Raw genomic sequence first — 25,753 nt, 5'->3', positions numbered from 1 at the left:
GAAGACAGAATAACAAGAGACAAGCCGAGGTCAAAGGGTAGGAGAAAGTCACAAGGTCGGATAAACAAGCCAGAGAGTATGTAAACCAGAGAGAAACACAAGTAGAACTGCAATACTAGAAAGCAAAGACCACAACAGGGCAGATAGAGACAGGAAAGGTAAGTATTTAAACCCATTGCTTAACTCTGATTGGATAATTTCCAATCAGAGTTAACAATCACACGTGGGAGATATCTATACCTCCCACTGTGATTGAGGCACACTGTACTGTACATTTTATATGTGTGTGCTAGTCTGTTCATAAAGTTATCAATGTTATTTTCTTTATTTTGTGTTTGTTGTGTAACTCACGATGAAAGTAGAAAGCCAGTATGTACATGTATTTGGATTTTATATTTGAAAAACTGCTTTGAGAATTCTAAATATCTGGGCAGTGTCTGAAACCATGTTTCTCCTCTAACAGACTATAGCGAAAACTAGAATTTATGGTTTATTTTTGTATTTCTTTTTTCTCCTTAAACAGAGTTATAGATTTACTCACCCATGATACAATTCACTTGCTTATCCTCATGTACTGTAATAAAACCATGAAGTTAATAAAAAGGTGTCAAAGATACAGAGCACTTGAAACATAGCTGTCTAAGGATTTGACAAATGAAATCAATAGAGCCATTTTCTCAGATTGATGGCTTGGAGAGGTTGGGTAAGTTGGGTGATGAAACGTCCATCTAATAAAATCTCCATATTAATTGTCCTAAATCCCAAGAGTGCTATCCTATGCCTTTACGATATAGATTTGCCTCAAATGTGCATTTCATGGCAGTTCCCTTTTACATCAGTATTACTTTTCCATTTATAATAACAGTATAGTATATACACATCAATCAGAAATTTATAAAGTATGGAACACGATAGATACATCTCTGATACATATAGTATTAAGGAGTACATTTAGGAACATGAACTCAGCTGATCGCTGTAGATTTTAAGAAAAATTTTTTTTTTAAATTAAATTCATCAGGATTCCATGTTCCATGCCAACATTCTAATTGCGGAGTCCAGCACATGGCTGCATGACACTTACATACAGAGGACACTGACACATATTTAGACACAGAGGAAACTGACACATACAGTTGGGCTCAAAAGTTTGCATACCCTTGGAGAATTGGTAATTTATGTCAAATTTTTTAAGAAAACATGAGTGAGCAGGCAAAACATATTTATTTTATGTCTTATGGGATTCATATTCAACTGTAGGTTATAACAGAATGGTAAAATCATGAAACAAAACATGGCAACAAGGAAAAAAAATGAAATGACCCCTGTTTAAAAGTCTGCATACCCATAGTTCTTAATATTGTGTATTGCCCCCTTTAGCGTCAATGACAGCATGCAGTCTTTTGTAACAGTGGTCTATGAGGCCCCTAATTCTTGCAGGTGGTATAGCTCCCAGTTTGTCTTTGCAAAATGGCTCCATGCAAAGTCTTTGGTCGTCTTACATGAACCGCACATTTAAGATCACCCCAGAGTGGCTCGATGATACTAAGGTCAAGAGACTGTGATGGCCACTCCAGAATGTTCACCTTTTCTGCTGTAACCACTGGGTCAACTTGGCCTTGTGCTTAGGGTCATTGTCATGCTGGAAAGTCCAAGAGTGTCCTATGCGCAGCCTTTGTGCAGAAGAATGCGAGTTGTCTGCCAGTATTTTCTTATAACATGCTGCATTCATCTTGCCATCAATTCCCCGTGCCTTTAGAGCTCACACTTCCCCAAAACATCTGTGAGCCACCACCATGCTTCCCAGTGGGGATTGTATTCTTTTCACTATAGGCCTTGTTGACCCCTCTCCAAACATAGCGCTTATGGTTGTGACCATAATGCTCTATTTTGGTCTTGTCACTGCAAATTACAGTGTGCCAGAAGCTGTGATGCATGTGAAGGTACTGTCAGGCCTATTGTAACAGGCTTTAACAGGCTTTTTTGGGCATTGGCACAGTAAAGGCAGTAAAGACTTATTTCTGGCAACTTGACCATGCAGCTCATTTTTGTTCAAATATCATCCTATTGTGCTCCTTGAAACAACCACACCATCTTTTTTTCCAGAGAAGCCTGTATTGCTCCTGAGGTTACCTTTGGGTTTTTCTTTGTACCCTGAACAATTCTTCTGGCAGTTGTTGCTGAAATCTTTCTTGGTCTACCTGACCTTGGCTTTGTATCCAGAGATCCCTGAATTTTAAATGTCTTAATAAGTGAACAGTACTGCCTGGCATTTTCAATGCTTTGCATATCTTTGTATATCCTTTTCCATCTTTCTAAAGTTCCATTACCTTGTTACCCAGGTATTTTGACCATTCTTTCTGCTCCCCATGGCTCAGTTTGGGTAATTTCTGTTATCATTATGATTTAAAAGTGTGCCAAACTACTATGTGATAATAAATGGCTTCAAAGGATCACTATCCTTCAATAAAATCATTTTTTTTGCATGATCCGTCATATTTTCAAAATCAATGCTAAAATTTCACAGTTTCTGCCATGGTATGCAGACTTTGAGCACAACTGTACTCTCGCTGATTTGACACACACTGACAGTCACACTCACTGGTTTGACACACACTGACAGTCACACTCACTGGTTTGACACACACTGGCAGTCACACTTGCTGATTTGACACACACTGGCAGTCACACTCACTGATTTGACACACACTGACAGTCACTCTCGCTGATTTGACACACACTGACAGTCACACTCGCTGATTTGACACACACTGACAGTCACACTCGCTGATTTGACACACACTGACAGTCACACTCGCTGATTTGACACACACTGGCAGTCACACTCGCTGATTTGACACACACTGGCAGTCACACTCGCTGATTTGACACACACTGGCAGTCACACTCACTGATTTGACACACACTGGCAGTCACACTCACTGATTTGACACACACTGGCAGTCACTCTCACTGATTTGACACACACTGACAGTCACACTCGCTGATTTGACACACACTGACAGTCACACTCGCTGATTTGACACACACTGACAGTCACACTCGCTGATTTGACACACACTGGCAGTCACACTCACTGATTTGACACACACTGGCAGTCACACTCACTGATTTGACACACACTGACAGTCACACTCGCTGATTTGACACACACTGACAGTCACACTTGCTGATTTGACACACACTGGCAGTCACACTCACTGATTTGACACACACTGACGGTCACACTCACTGATTTGACACACACTGACAGTCATACTCACTGATTTGACACACACTGGCAGTCACACTCACTGATTTGACACACACTGACGGTCACACTCACTGATTTGACACACACTGACGGTCACACTCACTGATTTGACACACACTGGCAGTCACACTCACTGATTTGACACACACTGGCAGTCACACTCACTGATTTGACACACACTGGCAGTCACACTCACTGATTTGACACACACTGGCAGTCACACTCACTGATTTGACACACACTGGCAGTCACACTCGCTGATTTGACACACACTGGCAGTCACACTCACTGATTTGACACACACTGGCAGTCACACTCACTGATTTGACACACACTGGCAGTCACACTCACTGATTTGACACACACTGGCAGTCACATTCACTGATTTGACACACACTGACGGTCACCCTCACTGATTTGACACACACTGGCAGTCACATACACATTATGTCGCACACACTCACAAATTTGTTATTTTTTTATTATTATTTTTATTTAAGTCTACCCAGCCTTCCTACCTTTGTGAGAGCTGGAATGTATCCTTTCCCTGGGGTCCAGCGGGGATCCTTTTCCTGAGGTCTAGTGTGGCTGTTGTCATCTTTCATGGTCTTCTTGCTCTGCTCCTTTGCACGCTGTTTAGTAATGCTGGAGCAAAGTTGTCAGAGACGTCATAACCTGACTCCCGGCATCACCCCAAGATGTGTGAGAGAGCACAGATATTACCATTCCCTCGCTGCCCCGACTACAGCCTCTCCCTGAACACTAATTTTTGGCAGACTAGGCGACTGCCGTCCAGTTAATCAGGTTCCTAAACTGCCTTAGCACATTGTAGGCCACCTCCTGGGGAGCCCTGAGGTGGTCAGCTGGCCAGCTTCTAGGTGTACTCCCTGTTTTTGTTGCTCGTATCCCCTAGGGTACGTGTACCACAGGTAAAGAAACCAGGGTTTAGAGTGCTCTTCTAATATTGGAAGGAAAGAAAAAGTAAAATATATTTTTTTCTTTTGATTTGCATGCTGCTCTCTTGCTACTATTGTTCAGGCTGGTTGACATTTGACCAGGTCCGCGCTCCCCAAGTATATACTCACATCCTTGTGTTCCATTTTTAACCCTTCCTCTGCCATAAATGGGTGAAGGGCTAAATTGCATTTAACGTATACAAATGTTGTTACTTTGGTTCATCTGAAGCAGTTTTAACATTTTGGATAAACTTATTCGGACAAACAAAATCTTTCCCCGTGCACAAATCTAGTAATTTCTATATGTTCGCACGCACCAATACCACAATCCATTATCTAAATCAACCTTTATAATGAAGTCATATTAACTGCAAAGAGTCTGACAGGTTTTTAAGTAACTTGTCCTGAATAATAAAATTGATGATTTAACTATATTTATTAATATATAAAGATATTTAAATGTTTGTAAATAACAATTTCAATTATGGAACCAACGATGGGAAAATGATCAACTGCAAATAAGCTTGGTAAATTCGATTCCCCTTTTCAATTTACACCGCCCATTCAATACATGCTTTGTCCATCTCTATTTTTATATAAATGTTATACTATACTGAATCGAGCTTTGTATTTGTTTCTATTGGCTATTATTGTAGTCATTAAAATATAAAATGCACTGAAATGTGATTGACGATCGTTATGAATTGGAAATGTTTTTAAAAATTGTGATTGATGCAAAATATAATTTTTTGTAATTATTGAATTTGACTAGTCTGCAACAGATTTCACAATTCATGTGCAAGAAATGAGACCGAAATAATAACAAAATTAAATGAATTTTAAAATCTTAGTTTAGAATTTCTTGCAATGATCTAAGAATATATTAAAATACTTTATATATACAATTATGATAAACAGTAGTTTACCCCCTTGCATATGCTATGCACTGCAATTGTATCATTCTTTGTTAATCGTTCTGAAACATTTTTTATGAATAACATTTAGAGTCTGTATGCTTCCTGTAATGGCTACCTATGCATTCTTTTTTTAATTAAATTTTACGTGAGAAAAAAAAAAACACTTAATATTTTTGCATCCTAGGATGTTTTTGAAGGAGCTGGCACTTATGGGGGAGACCCAGGAAAGGGAACGCATTCTGGCCCACTTTTCACAGCGATATCACCAATGCAACAGCAACAGTGTCTCATCAGAAGGTGAGATGATCTCCATATCAAACTTGGGTTTAGGGGAGTTTGTTTATGGACACAATGGTGGATCACGAATATATGTGACCCAATGTAATGTTTAGGTTCTACTGTTCTTTAATTTTAAAGAGTAGGGCAAGGTGTTTGTCTATATTGTGATTTTTAGCAATAAAGTGTCAGTAGTTTGCCATGAGGTTTACTTCATCAATAACTTTATGCAGCATGTTGAACATGTATTTAAAGATCTTTATGTTTAGAATTGTTGTCCTGCAGAATGTGTTTTCCGTACTCCTTAAAGGGACACTGTAAGCTCCGGAACTGCTTGATCTCATTGAAGTGTTTATAGTATCTGGCACTATCCCTCTAAGCTGCTGAGACTAATGAGGAAACATTAGCCTGAGCAACAATTGGCCTCTGTGATTGGCTGAAAGTGTCAGGTGACTGCATTAGTCCAAGCACATTTACTCATTCTGATATGAATGTGTGTGGCTAGAAAGAAGTGTGTAATCGCCGCTTTAGTCACACCTTCAGTGGGGGTGCAGCTATGGGAAACCAGGGGCCCTCATTCAGTGTTAAACTTCTCAAAAATGGTTTGACACTGAATGGCAGGACAGTGCCAGTGGACTCCATGCACTACAACCAATTCAATTATATGAAATAGTAACAATGCCTAAAGTGTCCCTTTTAGGGAATTCATAAAAAAGCATTTTGTTATTTGGTCATGAAATGACCAGATCCTTATTTAGTCACAAAATTATTTCATTCTTATCTTGCCTTGAAATGTAGTAATTTTTATACGTTAATCAGAATCAATCCAGCCACAAAAGTCACATTGTCTGCCTTTCACAATATGCATTTTGCTATACATTAGGGACAATTATCTGGCCGAGTGTCACTGTGCATTCCTCTTCATATAAATGGCTCTTAGTTCTCAACATTTATCTGAGAGGCGCTTCCATTAAGTGCTGTTTTTACTAACTATCAGCAAATGCCTTTCAGTCATTAAGCCTAGTTTAGTAAGCAATGACATTTGTTATTAGAGATTGGTCATGAATGTATGAGCTTCGTGATTTAATCTTGTGTTTGTACTTGAGGGGTAATGAGGGAGGCTAAAGCTATAACGATAATTAATGCAAATAACTAATCAGCCTAATATGTGTCAACAGCTCAATGCAGAAAAGCATACAAGAAGAGTTATCTTATATCCTATAGGTATCGACAAGTTAATGGCGGTCAATGAGTAGCTGATGTCATGTCAAAACAATCACAATCCAGCCATTCTGATATTTCTCACAATCCAGCCATTCCGATTGTTCTCACAATCCAGCCATTCCGATCGTTCTCACAATCCAGCCATTCCGATCGTTCTCACAATCCAGCCATTCCGATCGTTCTCACAATCCAGCCATTCCGATCGTTCTCACAATCCAGCCATTCCGATCGTTCTCACAATCCAGCCATTCCGATCGTTCTCACAATCCAGCCATTCCGATCGTTCTCACAATCCAGCCATTCCGATCGTTCTCACAATCCAGCCATTCCGATCGTTCTCACAATCCAGCCATTCCGATCGTTCTCACAATCCAGCCATTCCGATCGTTCTCACAATCCAGCCATTCCGATCGTTCTCACAATCCAGCCATTCCGATTGTTCTCACAATCCAGCCATTCCGATTGTTCTCACAATCCAGCCATTCCGATCGTTCTCACAATCCAGCCATTCCGATCGTTCTCACAATCCAGCCATTCTGATCGTTCTCACAATCCAGCCATTCTGATCGTTCTCACAATCCAGCCATTCCGATATTTCTCACAAACCAGCCATTCCGATATTTCTCACAATCCAGCCATTCCGATCGTTCTCACAATCCAGCCATTCCGATATTTCTCACAATCCAGCCATTCCGATATTTCTCACAATCCAGCCATTCCGATAGTTCTCACAGTCCATCCATTCCGATCGTTCTCACAATCCAGCCATTCCGATAGTTCTCACAGTCCATCCATTCAGATCGTTCTCACAATCCAACCATTCCGATATTTCTCACAATCCAGCCATTCCGATAGTTCTCACAGTCCATCCATTCCGATCGTTCTCACAATCCAGCCATTCCGATAGTTCTCACAGTCCATCCATTCCGATCGTTCTCACAATCCAGCCATTCCGATAGTTCTCACAGTCCATCCATTCCGATCGTTCTCACAATCCAGCCATTCCGATAGTTCTCACAGTCCATCCATTCCGATCATTCTCACAATCCAGCCATTCCGATCGTTCTCACAGTCCAGCCATTCCGATAGTTCTCACAGTCCAGCCATTCCGATAGTTCTCACAGTCCAGCCATTCCGATAGTTCTCACAGTCCAGCCATTCCGATAGTTCTCACAGTCCAGCCATTCTGATAGTTCTCACAGTCCAGCCATTCCGATAGTTCTCACAGTCCAGCCATTCCGATACTTCTCACAGTCCAGCCATCCCGATACTTCTCACAGTCCAGCCATTCCGATACTTCTCAACAACATTGTAACCCAATACCTCATTTTAAACACTAGCATTTCAGCAATCACAGTCTTTCTGCACTTTATTTGAACAATCAGAAACAGCAAATTCAACACCTAAATGGCTTAAAAAGCATTTAATCACACTTGTCTAACAATCAGATAGTACCCCAAAGTATTTGTCACAAATGAGCTCACCCACAAAGTCAGTACAGATCAAAAAAGCCAGCAGGTTCCCTCTGCAAGAGATATGCAAAAAACACAAGATGATTGTTTTAGCCTGTTTAGGCCCTGTCAGTGCATGCCTCTCTCTGTTCCCCACCATGGAAAAGGACAATAACATAAGCTGAACTAGTATAATATGGCCTCAAGATCAGCAGGGCTGGAAGGTATATTCCACTGAGTCCAAATAGGCCTAAAGTGTGGCATAAATGGTAACCCCAAAAATGGACCGCAGGGGAAAACCCATAAAGAACTTTACAGCAATAAAATTAAGTAAAAGAAAATTGAGACATAAGTCCTACATTTTCAGAGAGCACCCACTGTTGAGATATATAGAAAAAAAAAAAAGGAGAAAGAATTCGAATAAGAAAAATAAGTTCTATTCTTACCGCAGCCAGGGCTATGAACACAGTGGAATTTGAGTGTATAGAAGATTAAAGGGACACTATAGGCACCCAATGAGATGAAGTGGTCTGGGCGCACTGTTCGTGTCCTCCTAGCTATGCAATCTAAAACGTTGCAGTTTTAGAGAGCCACTTGAGGCGCTTCCTGCGGTTACAAGGAGTCTAACTCCAGTAAACGATGCTGGATCTCGTCATGCTTTTCATGAGGACACCCAGTGTCTTATAAATCCCCATAGGAAAGCATTGATTCAATACTTTCCTATGGAAAAGGCCTAATGTGTGCGTGGCACTCGCTGCACACGTCCATTAGGTTCATCCCTCCCAATGACATTGGAGGAGATTAAGACGGAGCCAGTGCCGAGGGACATTGGTGCTCGAATCAGGTAACGGTTTAAAAATGTCTAACCCTTTCATTGCCGCAGGGAGAAGCTCACAGGGGCAGAACGACACTACAACGTTGTATTACTAACACTATAGTGTTTCATTAATGAACCTCCACTGCAGCAGGTACAGATGCTGAGGAACAAGGGGTTTATGGAGTTAACCAGAAGAGATTGGCCTGCCGTAGGGGCTATTGATGTCAAAATGTTGCCCATATTGTGAAGATGGGTTTCCAATTCTTGAATGCTATGCACCAGATGGGCAGTTTCATGATGCAGTTATAGGATTTGGATTGCCCATCTGTATGAAATGTCATTAGACCAGAGAATTTGCAGCAAAGGCCACATGAACCTATGTCGGGTAAGAGTATTCCTTGAGGGCTCCGGGAATATTGAGATTAAGCAGCCTTTAAACGTAAATGAGTTGGCTGACATGAGCATGGCCTTACCTTGAATGGATTGCAAGCAAACGATCAGGTCGGTGACTGCCCTTAGCGGTGATGAGGCTTTTTTTGGTCAGCATTACATGCCATCTAGACGTGTGGAAATGCCTTGCTTAGGTGATAGTAGGACTACAACTATTCTGCAGATAAGGTGTGGCATTTCAGTGGTGCCAATTTCTGAAATACCCCTGATTTTATTGTTGTAGCATCTTCGTTGATCCTCTAATGTGTCTACTTTGACACTAGTCTCATGCTGGGCCTGTTGCAGTTCAGAAATATAATGCTCTACAAACACCAGTCTGGATGCATGGGAGCTAGATGTAGCTTCTAGCAGTGTGATCCAAGAGGCAACTCCACCAATTGCATCCTTAAAGTGAGAAATTGTCTTTGGCTATGTTAGAGCGCAAGTTAACAAGCGTGCTTTTGCTTGGAATCGGATCAAGGTCCTCATTTGGTGAAGATTTAGCATGAATCGATTGGCTAGAATAAGCCTCATCACCATGGTCAACAGTAATGTCCTCCGAAGAGGAGGATCCCTCTCCATGAGTCCCCAAACTAGGCCAAGTGTCCTTTTGAGATCACCTGAGTAAGTCCCCAATATCCAGTCTGATAGAGTCTATGTCAACTTTCATTATATAGTCCCTTTCATATATTATATGATATATTCCCTGTCCACTTATTTTTGCTACCAATATCCAAAAGAGAGAATTCAGGGATGGTATATTCTTGGAAAAGCTAAACTGCCTGAGAGTTTTTGCAGCTTGTTATATAGCAAAACATGGGGCTCAAGTCATGTGCATCTGGTCTCAATGCAAGCTCTGTACCTCTCTCTGCCACTTCCAGAATTTGAATCTATTCAAGGCTGTTCTAGGGGCAAAAAGGTGTTCAACAGAGTTCTTAAATGGTGTACATACATACTTTGGATTTATGTACGATTTGGTACTGAACAATAATTTAAGATAGATTTAAATGATGTCACTTAATAATTATAGGCATAATATATTTGCATTCTTTCCTTTCAATATCTGCAGATTATATTTACTTTTAATATTTGCTCTTTTTTTTTTATATTCTGCTTTAGCTTTTTATTCTTCACAGAAAAATGCAAAAAAAAAAATATAAGAATACAAAACTTAAAAGGTTAACATACAATTATTTTTGCCGAAAGCAGAGTAGTGCCTTACAGATCAGAATAATTTGTCATGTTAATTTAATCCAGCCTTGCATGAAATATGTTCAAATACGCAGTAAATGTTCTCTCGGGCCAGTTCTTCAAGCAGCTAGTGATATTTTTCCATCCGCCATTGGAACACTGCTTGCTCTTCATACGATTTACAATGTACAAATACCAGGAGCTGGCCTAGAATATGGCTAAAATGTGTATAGATGTTTATAGAATGGCAATGACTGCGTGAGAGATTATGTAAACAGGGGTACTCTGTCTTTAAGAAAAACGAGAGTTCAAATAAAAATGTAAAAAAAAAAGTATAGAAAAAATGGGACAAAAGAGAAATAGGCAAATGAAAAATGAATGTTTTATATATATATATATATATATATATATATATATATATCTAATGCAATATGTGCAGTGCAAGTGCCTCTATTGCTGCTATAGAATAGAATGGCTGGCACTTGCTCTAAATTATATACTCTGTACCATGCAAAGATAAAGATATAAATAAAAATGAAATACTGTAATATTGTAGCAATACAGTATATGGAACTGTAAGCTAAGATGTATCACAATGTAGCAACAAGTGATAAAAAGCAATGGTTCCAAAACTGGATAAACGTGAAACACCAGTTTATTAGATAGAAATATAATAAAAGATATAAAAATATTTATATTGTTAAAAAAAATATACTTCAGGAAAAGTTCATACAGTTCAGTTGTTACCAATCATATAGGAGTTAGACGTATGCAGAGACCTTCGGATTATGCCTGGATGGATATGGACTGAGTCTCTCAGTTGCCGCTTGTGTTGAATATATGTAAAAATATATGTCAAATAGAAAATACTATTTTTGCTAGGGGTAAAATTTTTCCTAATTTTTATAATAGAAAAAGTATAAAAAAAACAGACAACTTCTGTTGTAATCCTAGGTTTGCTTATATAAAAAAAAATGGTACGCTTCTAAAGTAATCGGTCAAACTGCTTAGAACACTTTGAAAACTTACCTGGTTTCACCAGTGCTGTATCCGGTCTTCTTCTGCAAGAGAAGCCGGATGTGTCTGATCAGCCTACACATGGCTGATACAGGACTGCACTCATTGGCTGTGACCTATGCACAAAAATATGTGGCCCTAAATGTCCCTCTTTATTTGACTGGTGCTAACCAGATTCTCCGTCAATGATAATCTGTAAGCAGTAGCGGAAGCTGCAGGTGCTCCACTGAACGCAAGTATGTTGTTAAATTGTTTTAGCCCAGTTACTGTTACTGTTTTAAAACATACTCTGGCAAGGTGAAAGGGCACTGTAGTGAGTATTCCTTTAAGGGATTAATTTATTTTCTTTTACCTTTTCCAAAAATTTTTATCCTTGGCTCTCTACATTTTTTGTTGTTGTTTTTTTTGTCTATTAAAATATTGTTTTTACTGATACTATTGTCATGAAATTTGTCCTAACCGTACAGAAGGCAGAGCAGATAGAATTTTCTAGCACAATGCACTTGTGTGATTTAGAGCTTTCAAATGAACAACCAATGCTTGAGGCACAATAAAACAAAACAAATGTCTGCTGTCATAGGGAATTGTTCTAGAAATAGAATAGCCCTTCCTTGCTTCACTCTTTTTTACGATTACCTCCCGCAGTCACGCACAATGAAAAAACTGGAAAATAGATACTCAAAGAAAAACTAGTTAAGCCATTTTTTTTTTTTTAGAAAGCATACATGTAGTAATTTCACACCCATAGTTTTTGCTCAGCGGTTCCACCAAGCCACTGGGTAGGGGATGACCATCGTCTGGCCACCAGCTAAGATGTAGACTAATCAATCCTTTTTGTTGGATCTTTTGCTGTGAGGGAAAACTGGCCAACAGTTGGATCAAGCAAAACTGTACACAGTGACCTAGAGAGCAGTGACATTTCCCGATCAGGTCACCAGTAAATATGCATGCTCATCTGAAACAGCCTTTAACATGGTAGGTACGTTTGGGTCAAGGTAACTCAAATCCGCTAATCTGTTTACCCCCTCCAGCGGTTTGTATATACAACAGCGTGGTATTGATCCAAAAACTATATATAAAAAAAAAAAAGAGAGAGAGAAAATGGTATTATACAAAATTAACCAAAAAATAAGGCAAATGGTGGCTTACAAAAATCAGGTTTTGTATATTTTGTTTTCCTTATATCAATGTTGTTTTCTTCCTATGCAGCTCCTCCTCATCTTTTCTCCACTTCTACTCACATAGCAATATCCAGGAATACACACAATGTAAAATCAGTATAGTAAAGTAATTTCATAAAAAAATATTTCACACTTTCTTACACTTAAACTGAAGTAACCATGTTAGCTAGTGAATCTTTCAGGATCCTTTTGTCTGGGTTCCAGGAAGGGTCATACTGGCAGGGTTATTCACTAAACTCTGAATGGTCGGTACTGAATGGGGTAAAACCATCCGGTGCTGTGTGCGGTCATTCAGAATGTAAAATCTTTTTTTTTTTATGTTATTTAGCAATTTCTAGATTTTGTCTAGATTTTGTAACATGACTCCCCTCTATATACCGTGTAAACATGGCTCCCTCTATATACAGAGTAACATGGCTCCCTCTATATACAGAGTAACATGGCTCCCCTCTATATACAGAGTAACATGTCTCCCCTCTATATACCGTGTAAACATGGCTCCTGTTTATATACAGAGTAACATGGCTCCCTCTATATACAGAGTAACATGGCTCCCCTCTATATACCGTGTAAACATGGCTCCTCTCTATATACAGAGTAACATGGCTCCCCTCTATATACAGAGTAACATGTCTCCCCTCTATATACCGTGTAAACATGGCTCCCGTCTATATACAGAGTAACATGGCTCCCTCTATATACCGTGTAACATGGCTCCCCTCTATATACCATGTAAACATGGCTCCCTTTATATACAGAGTAACATGGCTCCCCTCTATATACAGAGTAACATGGCTCCCTCTATATACAGAGTAACATGGCTCCCTCTATATACAGAGTAACATGGCTCCCCTCTATATACCGTGTGAACATGGCTCCTCTCTATATACAGAGTAACATGGCTCCCTCTATATACCGTGTAAATATGGCTCCCTCTATATACAGAGTAACATGGCTCCCTCTATATACAGAGTAACATGGCTCCCCTCTATATACAGAGTAACATGGCTCCCCTATATATACAGTGTAAACATGGCTCCCTCTATATACAGAGTAACATGGCTCCCTCTATATACAGAGTAACATGGCTCCCTCTATATACAGAGTAACATGGCTCCCCTCTATATACAGAGTAACATGGCTCCCCTCTATATACCGTGTAAACATGGCTCCCTCTATATACAGAGTAACATGGCTCCCTCTATATACAGAGTAACATGGCTCCCCTCTATATACCGTGTAAACATGGCTCCCTCTATATACAGAGTAACATGGCTCCCTCTATATACAGAGTAACATGGCTCCCTCTATATACAGAGTAACATGGCTCCCCTCTATATACAGAGTAACATGGCTCCCCTCTATATACAGAGTAACATGGCTCCCCTCTATATACAGTGTAACATGGCTCCCCTCTATATACCGTGTAAACATGGCTCCCTTTATATACGGAGTAACATGGCTCCCCTCTATATACAGAGTAACATGGCTCCTCTCTATATACAGAGTAACATGGCTCCCCTCTATATACCGTGTAAACATGGCTCCCTCTATATACAGAGTAACGTGGCTCCCCTCTATATACAGAGTAACATGGCTCCCCTCTATATACCGTGTAAACATGGCTCCTCTCTATATACAGAGTAACATGGCTTCCCTCTATATACCGTGTAAACATGACTCCCCTCTATATACAGAGTAACATGACTCCCCTCTATATACAGAGTAACATGACTCCCCTCTATATACAGAGTAACATGACTCCCCTCTATATACAGTGTAAACATGGCTCCTCTCTAAATACAGAGTAACATGGCTACCCTAAATGAAAATCCCCCCACCCATCAAAGGTGACTAGGGGTCCCCAAGCCCCTAGTCACCCACCCCCCCACCCCCCCACCCAAATAAAAAAGCCCCTACCTACCCCCCTCCCCTAAAAATTAGTGAGGGGGAAATAAAATTACTACCCTGTAAAGTAAAATTCAACTTACTATTCAACGTCTTCTTTTTTCTAAAATCTTCATTTTTCAGCCCCAAAAAAGGCCAAATAAAAAGCCATCATACCCGTCGAACTTAAAAATAAAAAAACCCGAGCGCAAAAAAAAATCAATCCATCTTCACCCATGGAGGGCTCAGCGCAGACTAGGGTATTAACATATACCCTATTGTTACAATTGTTACTTGAAAAGCATGAGGAATGGCATTGGGGTACTACATGCTCATTTGTTTTACCTCCATGCACTACAAAAATAAAGAATTTTAAAAAAATAAATAAATAAATAAATAAAATAAAAATTATTTTTACAAAAAAATGTATGCAGCTTTCAAATGAATCTAAAATGGATGCTGTCCAGGAGGTGGGAGGGTCTGGGAGGGAGGGTCTGCTGCTGATTGGCTGGAATGTGTCTGCTGACTGTGAGGTACAGGGTCAAAGTTTACTCAATGATGATGAATAGGGGGCAGACCAAACATTGCATATGTTCGCCGTCCGTGGCGAACGGGAACACACGATGTTCGCCAGGAACTATTCGCCAGCGAACCGTTCGGGACATCACTACTGCTCAGTGCTAAATACAACTCTGCAAGCATGGGAAAGTGGTAAAGCTCCAGCTGTCAAAGCATTGTTGGAGTTGCACAACAGATGGGGATATATCTTTTGGCCACACTTGAAATTTGGGAGGCCCAAAATAATTATTGCACAAGGGCTCTCTCAACTTTATGTCCACCACTGCATTGGGAGTGGAGGGTGTGATTGCATGTCAGGGAGTCGGGCAGGTCAATAGGTCCAATCAATATTAAAGATGGCCCTGGCAGAAAGACTTGATGGGCAGGCAAACTCAACTAGGAAAATAAGTGAAGGTCCTGGGAGCGTGTGCAGGAGACTTGTCATTGTGCATTCATATATTTTAGAGAGCTGTTATAGCTTCCTGCATGCTCCAGTAAAACAGATCGCCAAGCACACTACGAAGGACGAAAACTCATCAGATTGCTATCAGGCTGTGTCCTTGTGAAATTTGAGGATAACCATATGAGGTGGCAACAACATACAGACTGTGCGTCAGACAGAATAGTGTGTATAGCTGCTCTGTTATTTTGTCTATACTTTCAGATACAAAGACTTTAGTTTGATACACCAGATATCCCAAAAGAACGTTTTATTGGAAAATAAAGAAAACCAATTTTCCATTCTTCCATTCTTATAAATGATACATTATCTCATAAAACCCAGATCAAGATAATGCTGGGAAAGATAAACAAACATTTCGGGGCTTTACAGCTTCTACTAAACATTTCAAAAGTTGTTCTAGAGTCAGCAGTAATGCCATTATTCTTTTTCGTGTGCGTCATCTTGAAATACAATTAGGGAAACAATAATGTTTGCCAAATGCTATTCCCTGTGTTCTTGTGTCCTTTGTCAGGCGTACACAGTACGCATGTTACTGGAATAAATAGTCCAGAACTTTTTTTTCCTTGTTGAAGGAAAAATAAAACACGTTTATATTTATGGACATTGCTGAAAGTGAAATAGTTCAGGTCCTCGCAAATACTTTTCCAAAGCTCATCTTCAAACTGTAAAACGTCAGAGACTACCATGCCTTTTTGTTTTTATTTTCCATATTTACTTTAATTACAGTTGGCCTGTTTTCAATGTTTCATTTTAGATTGCGATGCAACTAAAGCAGCCTCGGGGATTACCGGTTTGATAGATCAGACGTTTTTTTTTTTAGAGCAAACACAATTGCGGATATAAAAGAAATGCTATAGTTTTGTTGCTATTAGTTTTAGATGCATTAAAGGAACACTCCAAGCATTATAACCACTACAGCTCGTTGAAGTGGTTTTAGTGCCAGGAGCGCCATGCTACAACTCTACTACCCCTTCTACTACCATTGTAAGCAGACAAACCCAGTCCTTACAGGAATCTACCGGGTGGTGGTCCCAGCCTCTATCACCAATGTTGAACAGTCAGAAGCTCCTAAGCACAAGCTTCTGTTGGCTCTCCCAAACTAACTCATTGGCTGAGAAAAATCAGCTGATGCTCCCAATAAGCTAGTCCTGAACAGTGAGGCATATCTCAGAAATAGTTCCTGATGAAAAGTTTTTTTTCACAAGTGCTTCACCTTTCACAAATGCAGTTTCCTTGGGGTCAGATAAAGCAACAACATATATAGGTTGGCATTTCTCGGTTAATTTCTTTTTGGAAGGGTAGTGAGGTTAATTTGATTGTCTGTCATTGTTTGTTCAACCGCAACCATCACAACTTGAGCAATAGTGACCTAATCGGCCAGATTCCACCTGGACACAAAGCCAACCAGTTGGTAATGATTCATACGGAATCCCAGTGAATTGTGGTTACAAAGGCAAGTACCTTCACTGCTTTATATAAATAATATTCCTAATGTGCGTTCTGATGGTTTTACATGTGTTTTTGTTTTCTAAAGTTCATTGGGATTCAGTTACCATTTGTCGTCCTTGTATGATAAGCTTACTAAACATTGTTTAGAACCTAAATAAACAGCAATAGAAGTATTGTCTGGATCGTTGTTCTAAAATCTAGAAGAAACAAACATTCCCTTTACATTGCATTTTACGTAATCAGACAGTATGATACAAATTGTTTATTCAAACATGGATGATGCTAGTTTTCATTTTATCACTATATCGTCCTTTACATTTCAGATGGTGTTCACACCTTGACCTGTGCGCTGATGCTCTTGAACACAGACCTGCATGGCCATGTAAGTACAATCACAATACTATAATGATATAAAGCGTTCGCATTTCCGTAAATGCAGTTTGCGCTAGTAATACTGTTTTTCGTGCTCGTGGGGTTGAACTACCTTGTACAAACCCACTGCCTTTTCCTCCCACCATATATTGTTACATAAACAGCTGCAATCTTCTATTGTGCAAAACAAATTATGAGCTACGGCGAGTAGCCACTTTGTGTTTAGTGGAATCTGTAGTTATTCTATTTTTCTTTTCTCTTGGGGTTCGGTGTGGAAATACTCACCAAGTACCACCATCTCTATTTTATCGACCGATCTATCAAAATATTTGTTCAGACAAATCTGTTCCGTTCCCAATCATAAATATAGAGCATTTATTCAAGCATGTTGAGGGAGAGGGGGTCTATTTTTTTCCCTTTGTTTTTTTTTGGATTTGCTTTCACAATTTCATGATGTTTTCAGGTGTTAAAATACACCACTAATCTTTCATTCATTCTTAGGATGAATAAAATGTTGTCATAGACTCGCGTTAAGGTTATGCTATGCCTGCCTAGGCATATACTAAACCAGGGCTGATTTTTGTCCTCCATGCTTATAATATTCTGGGAAATGGTATAAAAATTGTATAAAAATGGGCCAATCAGTGTACTGCAAAGTATAAATTATATATATTTATATATATATATATATATATATATATATATATATATATAAAATGAATTCATATATATATATATATATATATATAGAATATACAAAAGGAAGGCTTGCACTCACGGTCTGTATAATGAAATATCTTCTTTATTCCAAAATTTTTAAAACATGATATGTCATCGACGTTTCAGCCATCTTTTGTGGCTTTCATCAGGATCAGTTTAGCACAAAATACCTATGTTAATCATGGCGTTTATATAACCAAACAAACTGATAATTAAATCATTGAAAACACTCACCACCTGTAGCATTCCACACCTGGCGTCTCACTAACTAAAATGCGCATGTGTGGATATACCAAAACCGGAAGTAGCGATCTCGCGTCACCATCCGTTGCCAGGGATACCCAAATTGATTACAAGCTCCCCAGCAACGAGGTGACGCTCCTGAGCGCCCGGGTGAATGCCAGATGATCAAACAAATTAAAACATGATAAAACAACCTCATAGTATGTGTCCTCAGTCCACAAAAGGAACAGCATGTCTACAGTAAGGATCTTAATACCATATTCACAGTACTGTCATACAATCAAAAATATCTATTATAAACTGCTATATACCATAGACCATACTGCTATATATCTAAAGTATTAGAATGTGTATAAGAATATATTCTAACATACATATATATAAATCCTGCAGGGGGCAACATTGATGCAAAACGCTTCTTAAAGATACAGTACAATATATTCCCATAATGAGTAAAAAAGTGCCATGCAGTGCAAAAAATCAATTCCCTGCTGTGAAGTGCGTATATATAAGCACTAAATGCTAAAATGCAACAAATATATGAAAAAATAATAATTAGTATTTATATAATATAAGTGTAACCATTTAGTGAAACTAATTGTTGTTATATACAATAAAGTGATAAATGCTATTATGTACAATAAAGTGTATACAAATCAACATACACTATATGTGCCTGTGAAGGATATTAATATCTATATATATACATTAAAGTATTTTCAGCGATTCATACAGTGATACTAATTACCATTATGTGCAAAAAAGTGATATACGTCTACATCCTGATGTGTCCATCAGATTATATGTTTACAACGTGATTGAATTTGTTTGATCTACTGGCATTCACCCGGGTGCTCAGGAGCGTCACCTCGTTGCTGGGGAGCTTGTAATCATTTCGGGTATCCCTGGCAACGGATGGTGACGCGAGATCGCTACTTCCGGTTTTGGTATATCCACACATGCGCATTTTAGTTAGTGAGACGCCAGGTGTGGAATGCTTCAGGTGGTGAGTGTTTTCAATTATTTAATTATCAGTTTGTTTGGTTATATAAACGCCATGATTAACATAGGTATTTTGTGCTAAACTGATCCTGATGAAAGCCACAATAGATGGCTGAAACGTCGATGACTTATATCATGTTTTAAAATTTTGGAATAAAGAAGATATTTCATTATACAGACCGTGAGTGCAAGCCTTCCTTTTGTATATTCTATTATTATCTTTGGCTATGGCTTTGATGCACCCGGCATTATATCAATACTTGAAAGTGTGTGTGCAGGGCACCAATGGAATCAATGTAATTAGAAGCTGACTTTTAGCCAAACTTCTAGCCCATGCACCTACAGAGTGTTTATTGTTCGCCTGCTGTTTGGAGAACAGAGCAAAGAGGCTGATTGTAATCAGTGAAAATTTTGTTTCACCATGGATCAAACAGATGATTTTATGTTATATGCAGGGGGTTATGCAGAGCAAGCAAAAACCCTCTACTTTACTCAAGATGAAGCACAAGCTATACTCTGGGTGCAATCCAGTACAGAGTTGCCATGCAGCGTAACAAATAAGGATGTATATTTCCAACTCTTAAAGCTACAGAGGAAGTGAATAGACCTGGATTTACATGGACTTACACGGATTGTTCCTGTCCGACGACACGCAGAGTTGGTGACAGAGGAAATATATTGTTACAGAGCGAAACATGTTGGATTCATGAACTGGATATAGTGGCACCATGGGGACTGAATGATTAGCTAACATATTCACCCTTTATATGAGTTATAGTCTAAGCATTTGTAGGCTTTTTGAGTATCGTTATCTTTTAACTGTGTGGATGTCTTTAAGTAACAGCATGAAGCAATAGATCTACCTTTTTTATAAACATGTGTATGGGGGTATTAGTTTTATTTGAGTATTCCCGTACATTTACATCCTTAGATCAAGCATATTGAAACACAAAGGGGTGTAAGGCCCTGGTAAGTTTCTTTAAAAACACAACACATTATTAAGAATAATCTAATCTAACAGGTGTAAGGGGATGTCAGAGCAGCACAATTTTTAATCCCGATAATATATATTTGGTTAGATATGGTGCAGTGCAGTTGGTCACTTTAGTGTACATAACAGCACTTCAATAACTGTGTACACATATAATCTGATGGACACATCAGGATATAGACGTATATCACTTTTTTGCACATAATGGTAATTAGTATCACTGTATGAATCGCTGAAAATACTTTAATGTATATATATAGATATTAATATCCTTCACAGGCACATATAGTGTATGTTGATTTGTATACACTTTATTGTACATAATAGCACTTATCACTTTATTGTATAACAACAATTAGTTTCACTAAATGGTTACACTTATATTATATAAATACTAATTATTATTTTTTCATATATTTGTTGCATTTTAGCATTTAGTGCTTATATATACGCACTTCACAGCAGGGAATTGATTTTTTGCACTGCATGGCACTTTTTTACTCATTATGGGAATATATTGTACTGGATCTTTAAGAAGCGTTTTGTATCAATGTTGCCCCCTGCAGGATTTATATATATGTATGTTAGGATATATTCTTATACACATTCTAATACTTTAGATATATAGCAGTATGGTCTATGGTATATAGCTGTTTATAATAGATATTTTTGATTGTATGACAGTACTGTGAATATGGTATTAAGATCCTTACTGTAGACATGCTGTTCCTTTTGTGGACTGAGGACACATACTATGAGGTTGTTTTATCATGTTTTAATTTGTTTGATCATCTGGCATTCACCCGGGCGCTCAGGAGCGTCACCTCGTTGCTGGGGAGCTTGTAATCAATTCGGGTATCCCTGGCAACGGATGGTGACGCGAGATCGCTACTTCCGGTTTTGGTATATCCACACATGCGCATTTTAGTTAGTGAGATGCCAGGTGTGGAATGCTTCAGGTGGTGAGTGTTTTCAATTATTTAATTATCAGTTTGTTTGGTTATATAAACGCCATGATTAACATAGGTATTTTGTGCTAAACTGATCCTGATGAAAGCCACAATAGATGGCTGAAACGTCGATGACTTATATCATGTTTTAAAATTTTGGAATAAAGAAGATATTTCATTATACAGACCGTGAGTGCAAGCCTTCCTTTTGTATATTCTATTATTGTCTTTGGCTATGGCTTTGATGCACCCGGCATTATATCAATACTTGAAAGTGTGTGTGCAGGGCACCAATGGAATCTATATATATATAAAAACATACACACACAGTGATCAGCCATAACATTATAACAACTGTTAGTGAATAACATTGATTATATCGATACAATGGCACCTGTCCATAGGGTGGGATATATTAGGCAGCACGTGAACAATCAATTCTTGTATTTTATTCATTGAAAGCAGGAAAAATGGGCAAGTGAAACGATCTGAGTGACTTTGACAAGGGCCAAATAGTGATGGCTAGACAACTGGGTCAAAACCAAAACAGCAAGTCTTGTAGGGGTGATCCCAGTATGCAGTGGTTAGAATCTACCAATAGTGTTGCAAGGAAGGACAGCAAGGAAGCCGATGTCAGGGTCATGGGCACCCAAGACATATTGATGTACGTGAGTATCAAAGGGTAGCCCATCTGGTCCAATCACACAGAAGAGCTACTGTAACTCGGATTGTTGGAAATAAAATATGCTGGCCATGATGAAAAAGTGTCAGAACACACAGCGCATCGCAGTTCACTGCGTGTGAGGCTGCATAGGCACAGACTGGTCAGAGTGCCACCGAAAGCACTTTCAATGGGCACATGAGTGTCATAACTGGACCATGGAGCAATGAAAAAAGGTTGCCTGGTCTAATGAATCACATTTTCTTTTAGATCAGGTGGATTACTAGGTGTGTGTTGTTTACTTGGGATAGAGATGGCAGTCGGATGCACTATGAGAAGAAGGTACACCGGCGGATGCAGCTTAATGCTCTAGGCAATGTTAAACAGGAAAATCCTGGGTCCTGGCATTCACGTGCCACTTTGACAACATGAATGCGAGGACACGTGGATGTACATTGTCTGCAACAATCTCTAGGTACCACCTACTTAGAGATTGTTGCAGGCAACATAGACCCCTTCATGGCAATAGTGTTCCCTGATGGCAGTGGCCTCTTTCAGCAGATGAATGACATGTTTTGTCTAAAAAGTCATGAAGGTTGGTTCAATGAATAAAATACTTTGTTAGCTATTAATAACTATAGCTATTAAATAGTAAATTGCCAAAAAATAAATAAAATAAAAAAATTGACTGGGTGGACACCTTAATGAACTGTGCTAACCATGCCTATGTCACATCACGCTGGTGTGGTGCTGTCACGTATTCATCTGCACATAAAAATGTGATTAATGGCGTTTACTGTCCTGACAGGAAACGTTGTGCCGAGCAGCAATCAATCCACAGGTGGGTTTGTGCTGAGCAGCAATCATGCAAATAGGAACCTGGTAACTGCCTTTGAGGTCAAAGGCCAGTTACAACCAATCAGATCCACAGGCGGGGTATTTCGGCCCAGTTCTCCTCTTGCTCTGTGCCCTGTCGTGGTTTCCCTTGTGGTTGTCCGAGAGCGCGTTATTGATTCTGTTTTTTCTGGTTATTTGACTTTGGCATTGATTTTGACTTCCCTGTTTTCTGGCATCCCTGACCCCTGGCTTTTCCTTATCGTTGTGTCTCTTTCTGTTTCCCTTGACCTCAGCTATTTCTGACTATTCTTTGGTACGTTAGTCCGGCCATTCTAAGGTCCGGTATATGTTACCTATCAGTCCTCTGTGTTACACAATTCTACATGCTGGATCATACTGTAATCCTGACAGGTGCTCACTGCCAAAACATAGCATCTGTGGTCCTTTCTGATTTTATTTTGTAGGTTGTTTACTTCAATTAGCTGAAGTGGTCTGGGTGCCTACAGTGTCCCTTTAACCAGCCAAGGACTGGTCCTTTAACAGAGAGCAATTTACACATCGGCGTACATACCTCTTTACAGTCCATATTCTGTTTTACCCTTCGTGGAGGTGGCCATCTTTAGGTCTTATTTGCCATCTTTGTCATTTCTGCTCAGAACACCACATCTGTAAAAATCTATACACGACGTGAAATGGCAGGAAGCGGCATGTTGAAAAGCTCGTCACTTGAGAATGTGTCCATTTAAAAATGCATTTGTTTAGGTAAACATAGACTATAATAAATACAATCTCTAATTTTAAAGAAAACAAAATGATACGTTTCTTTTACCATCCATTTTAGGGTTCGCTATAAACAGATTTATATTGAATTAATTAACATAGATATTATTTTATAAGCATCACAACACAGCTAAGTTATAATTCCAATTTATATAAAGCTTATGAAGAATGCAATCTAGCTGCTTTCAGGCATTTTACACCAATGCTGTGATTTGGATTAGTACGTTATTAAGTTTGGATCTGTTTATGTTCTTACCCCATATATCTTTATTTTTAGAACATTGGTAAACGGATGTCCTGCTCAGAGTTTATTGGTAACCTGGAAGGTCTCAATGGAGGAAAGGATTTCCCCAGGGAACTTCTCAAGGTAAGGCAAAATTACAGTTGGCACGGGTGTAAAAATTAAATAATAATGCTGGCATTGTTTTATTTATTTTTTTACAATTAAATGGCTTTTCACCCAAAAAAGTTACAAGGGACCTAGTGTTTACTATAAATGTTATTGTCTAACAACTACTTGCATATCGCTCATTACAGTTCAATCGCTTTGAAATAACCTCTGCACATAAAGTTCAGATTACAGGTTTTTTTTTTATTATGGGGAGTTTACGTGCTCGAATTGACGGAGTATATGAGCTCCTACCACAAACCGACAGCCATTGTAAGGACTAAAAGTTGCATAATATATTTCAATCTCTGACAAATGTATAGCACTATCACTGCTTTGATCACTTTGTTATAAACTTGGGCCCCAGTTTAATATTGCTGGACAGGCTTTACAACATTATTTAACATTTTCTAATACACTTTTAAAATAATTGAAATATTTTTCATAGTAATTACATATTTTAATATATATATATATATTAAATTGGATTAGCCGTATTAGTCCAGTAGACAAGATGCCAAAATACCAAAGTATTGCAGTATGCAATGATACCTTTTTTATTGGACTAACATAATATTTCAAAGACAAGTTTCGAGAGTTCCCTTTCTTCCTCAGGTCTGAACTCAACTCTCGAAAGCTTGTCTTTGAAATATTATGTTAGTCCAATAAAAAAGGTATCATTGCATACTGCAATACTTTGGTATTTTGGCATTATATATATATATATATATGTTGTTGTTTTTTTTGCTTGGTTGTTTTTTTTTGCATCTTTTCCCAAGTTGTGTTTTAAATCTGTTGTATACAGCAAACACAGACTCAAAGCAATCCATGTTTAAAATGGAATGAGGCAAAAATGTGATTCTTTGTTAAAGGGACACTGTAGGCACCCAGACCACTTCTGCTCATTGGAGTGGTCTGGGTGCCAACTTCCACTACTCCTAACCCTGTAAGTGTAATTATTGCAATTTTTTATAAACTGCAATATTTACATTGCAGGGTTAACTCCACCTCTAGTGGCTGTCTACTAGACAGCCACTATAGAGGTCTCTTCCTATAAGGACAGGTAAGTGACTGAAGGGGTTTTCACCCCTTCAGTAACTGGGGATTGGTGGGTGGGAGGGAGAGGGACCCTCCAGTTTCCCTTTAAACTAATTTGAATATGCCCACCCAGAATCCTTTTTTTTTTTTTTTTACTCTCCCCTTGTAGCACCATCTTCTGCATTGTTTGCTTATTAATTTTTTCTCTCTACCCCCCACCCCCCTCATTCTGTGATATTTACGACCCTCTGCGAGAGTGGTGTCTATTTTCTAGGACCTCCAGCGTCGCTCAAATCCCCATAGGAAAGCATTGAAATTAGTTTTCAATGCTTTCCTATGGGGAGACCTAATGCGCATGCGCGGAATTGCCGCGCATGCGCGGAATTGCCGCGCATGCGCATTAGGTCTCCTCGGCCGGTGGGCAGGATCAGTCTCGCCCGCCGGCCGACGGAGCAAGTAGGAGGAGCGGCGCGGAGGAGGAGACAGCGGCGAGGGACATCGCCGCTGCCTCAGGTAAGTGACTGAAGGGGTTTTCACCCCTTCAGTAACTGGGGATTGGTGGGTGGGAGGGAGAGGGACCCTCCAGTGCCAGGAAAACGGATCGTTTTCCTGGCACTGGAGTTTCCCTTTAAACTAATTTGAATATGCCCACCCAGAATCCTTTTATGTTTTTTTTTTACT

At 39.2% G+C, this 25,753-nt stretch overlaps 1 protein-coding gene across 2 annotated transcripts in view; it reads left to right on the top strand.

Moving 5' to 3' along the window:
• The window catches only part of PSD (pleckstrin and Sec7 domain containing), a 255,001-nt gene that overhangs the window by 94,696 nt on the left and 134,552 nt on the right, over positions 1 to 25,753 (top strand). For both annotated transcript variants that reach the window (XM_063435023.1, XM_063435022.1), the window contains exons 7-9: positions 5,332 to 5,444; positions 17,414 to 17,472; positions 23,924 to 24,013. In XM_063435023.1, coding sequence (XP_063291093.1) covers positions 5,332 to 5,444; positions 17,414 to 17,472; positions 23,924 to 24,013 — 262 coding nt within the window. The remainder of the gene's footprint in view (positions 1 to 5,331; positions 5,445 to 17,413; positions 17,473 to 23,923; positions 24,014 to 25,753) is intronic.

Source organism: Pelobates fuscus, chromosome 10 (assembly GCF_036172605.1).
Source record: "Pelobates fuscus isolate aPelFus1 chromosome 10, aPelFus1.pri, whole genome shotgun sequence".
In the NCBI taxonomy this organism is placed as follows: Eukaryota; Metazoa; Chordata; class Amphibia; order Anura; family Pelobatidae; genus Pelobates; species Pelobates fuscus.
The sequence above is the reverse complement of the archived record's forward strand: the minus strand, read 5'-3'. Positions and strand labels throughout refer to the sequence as shown.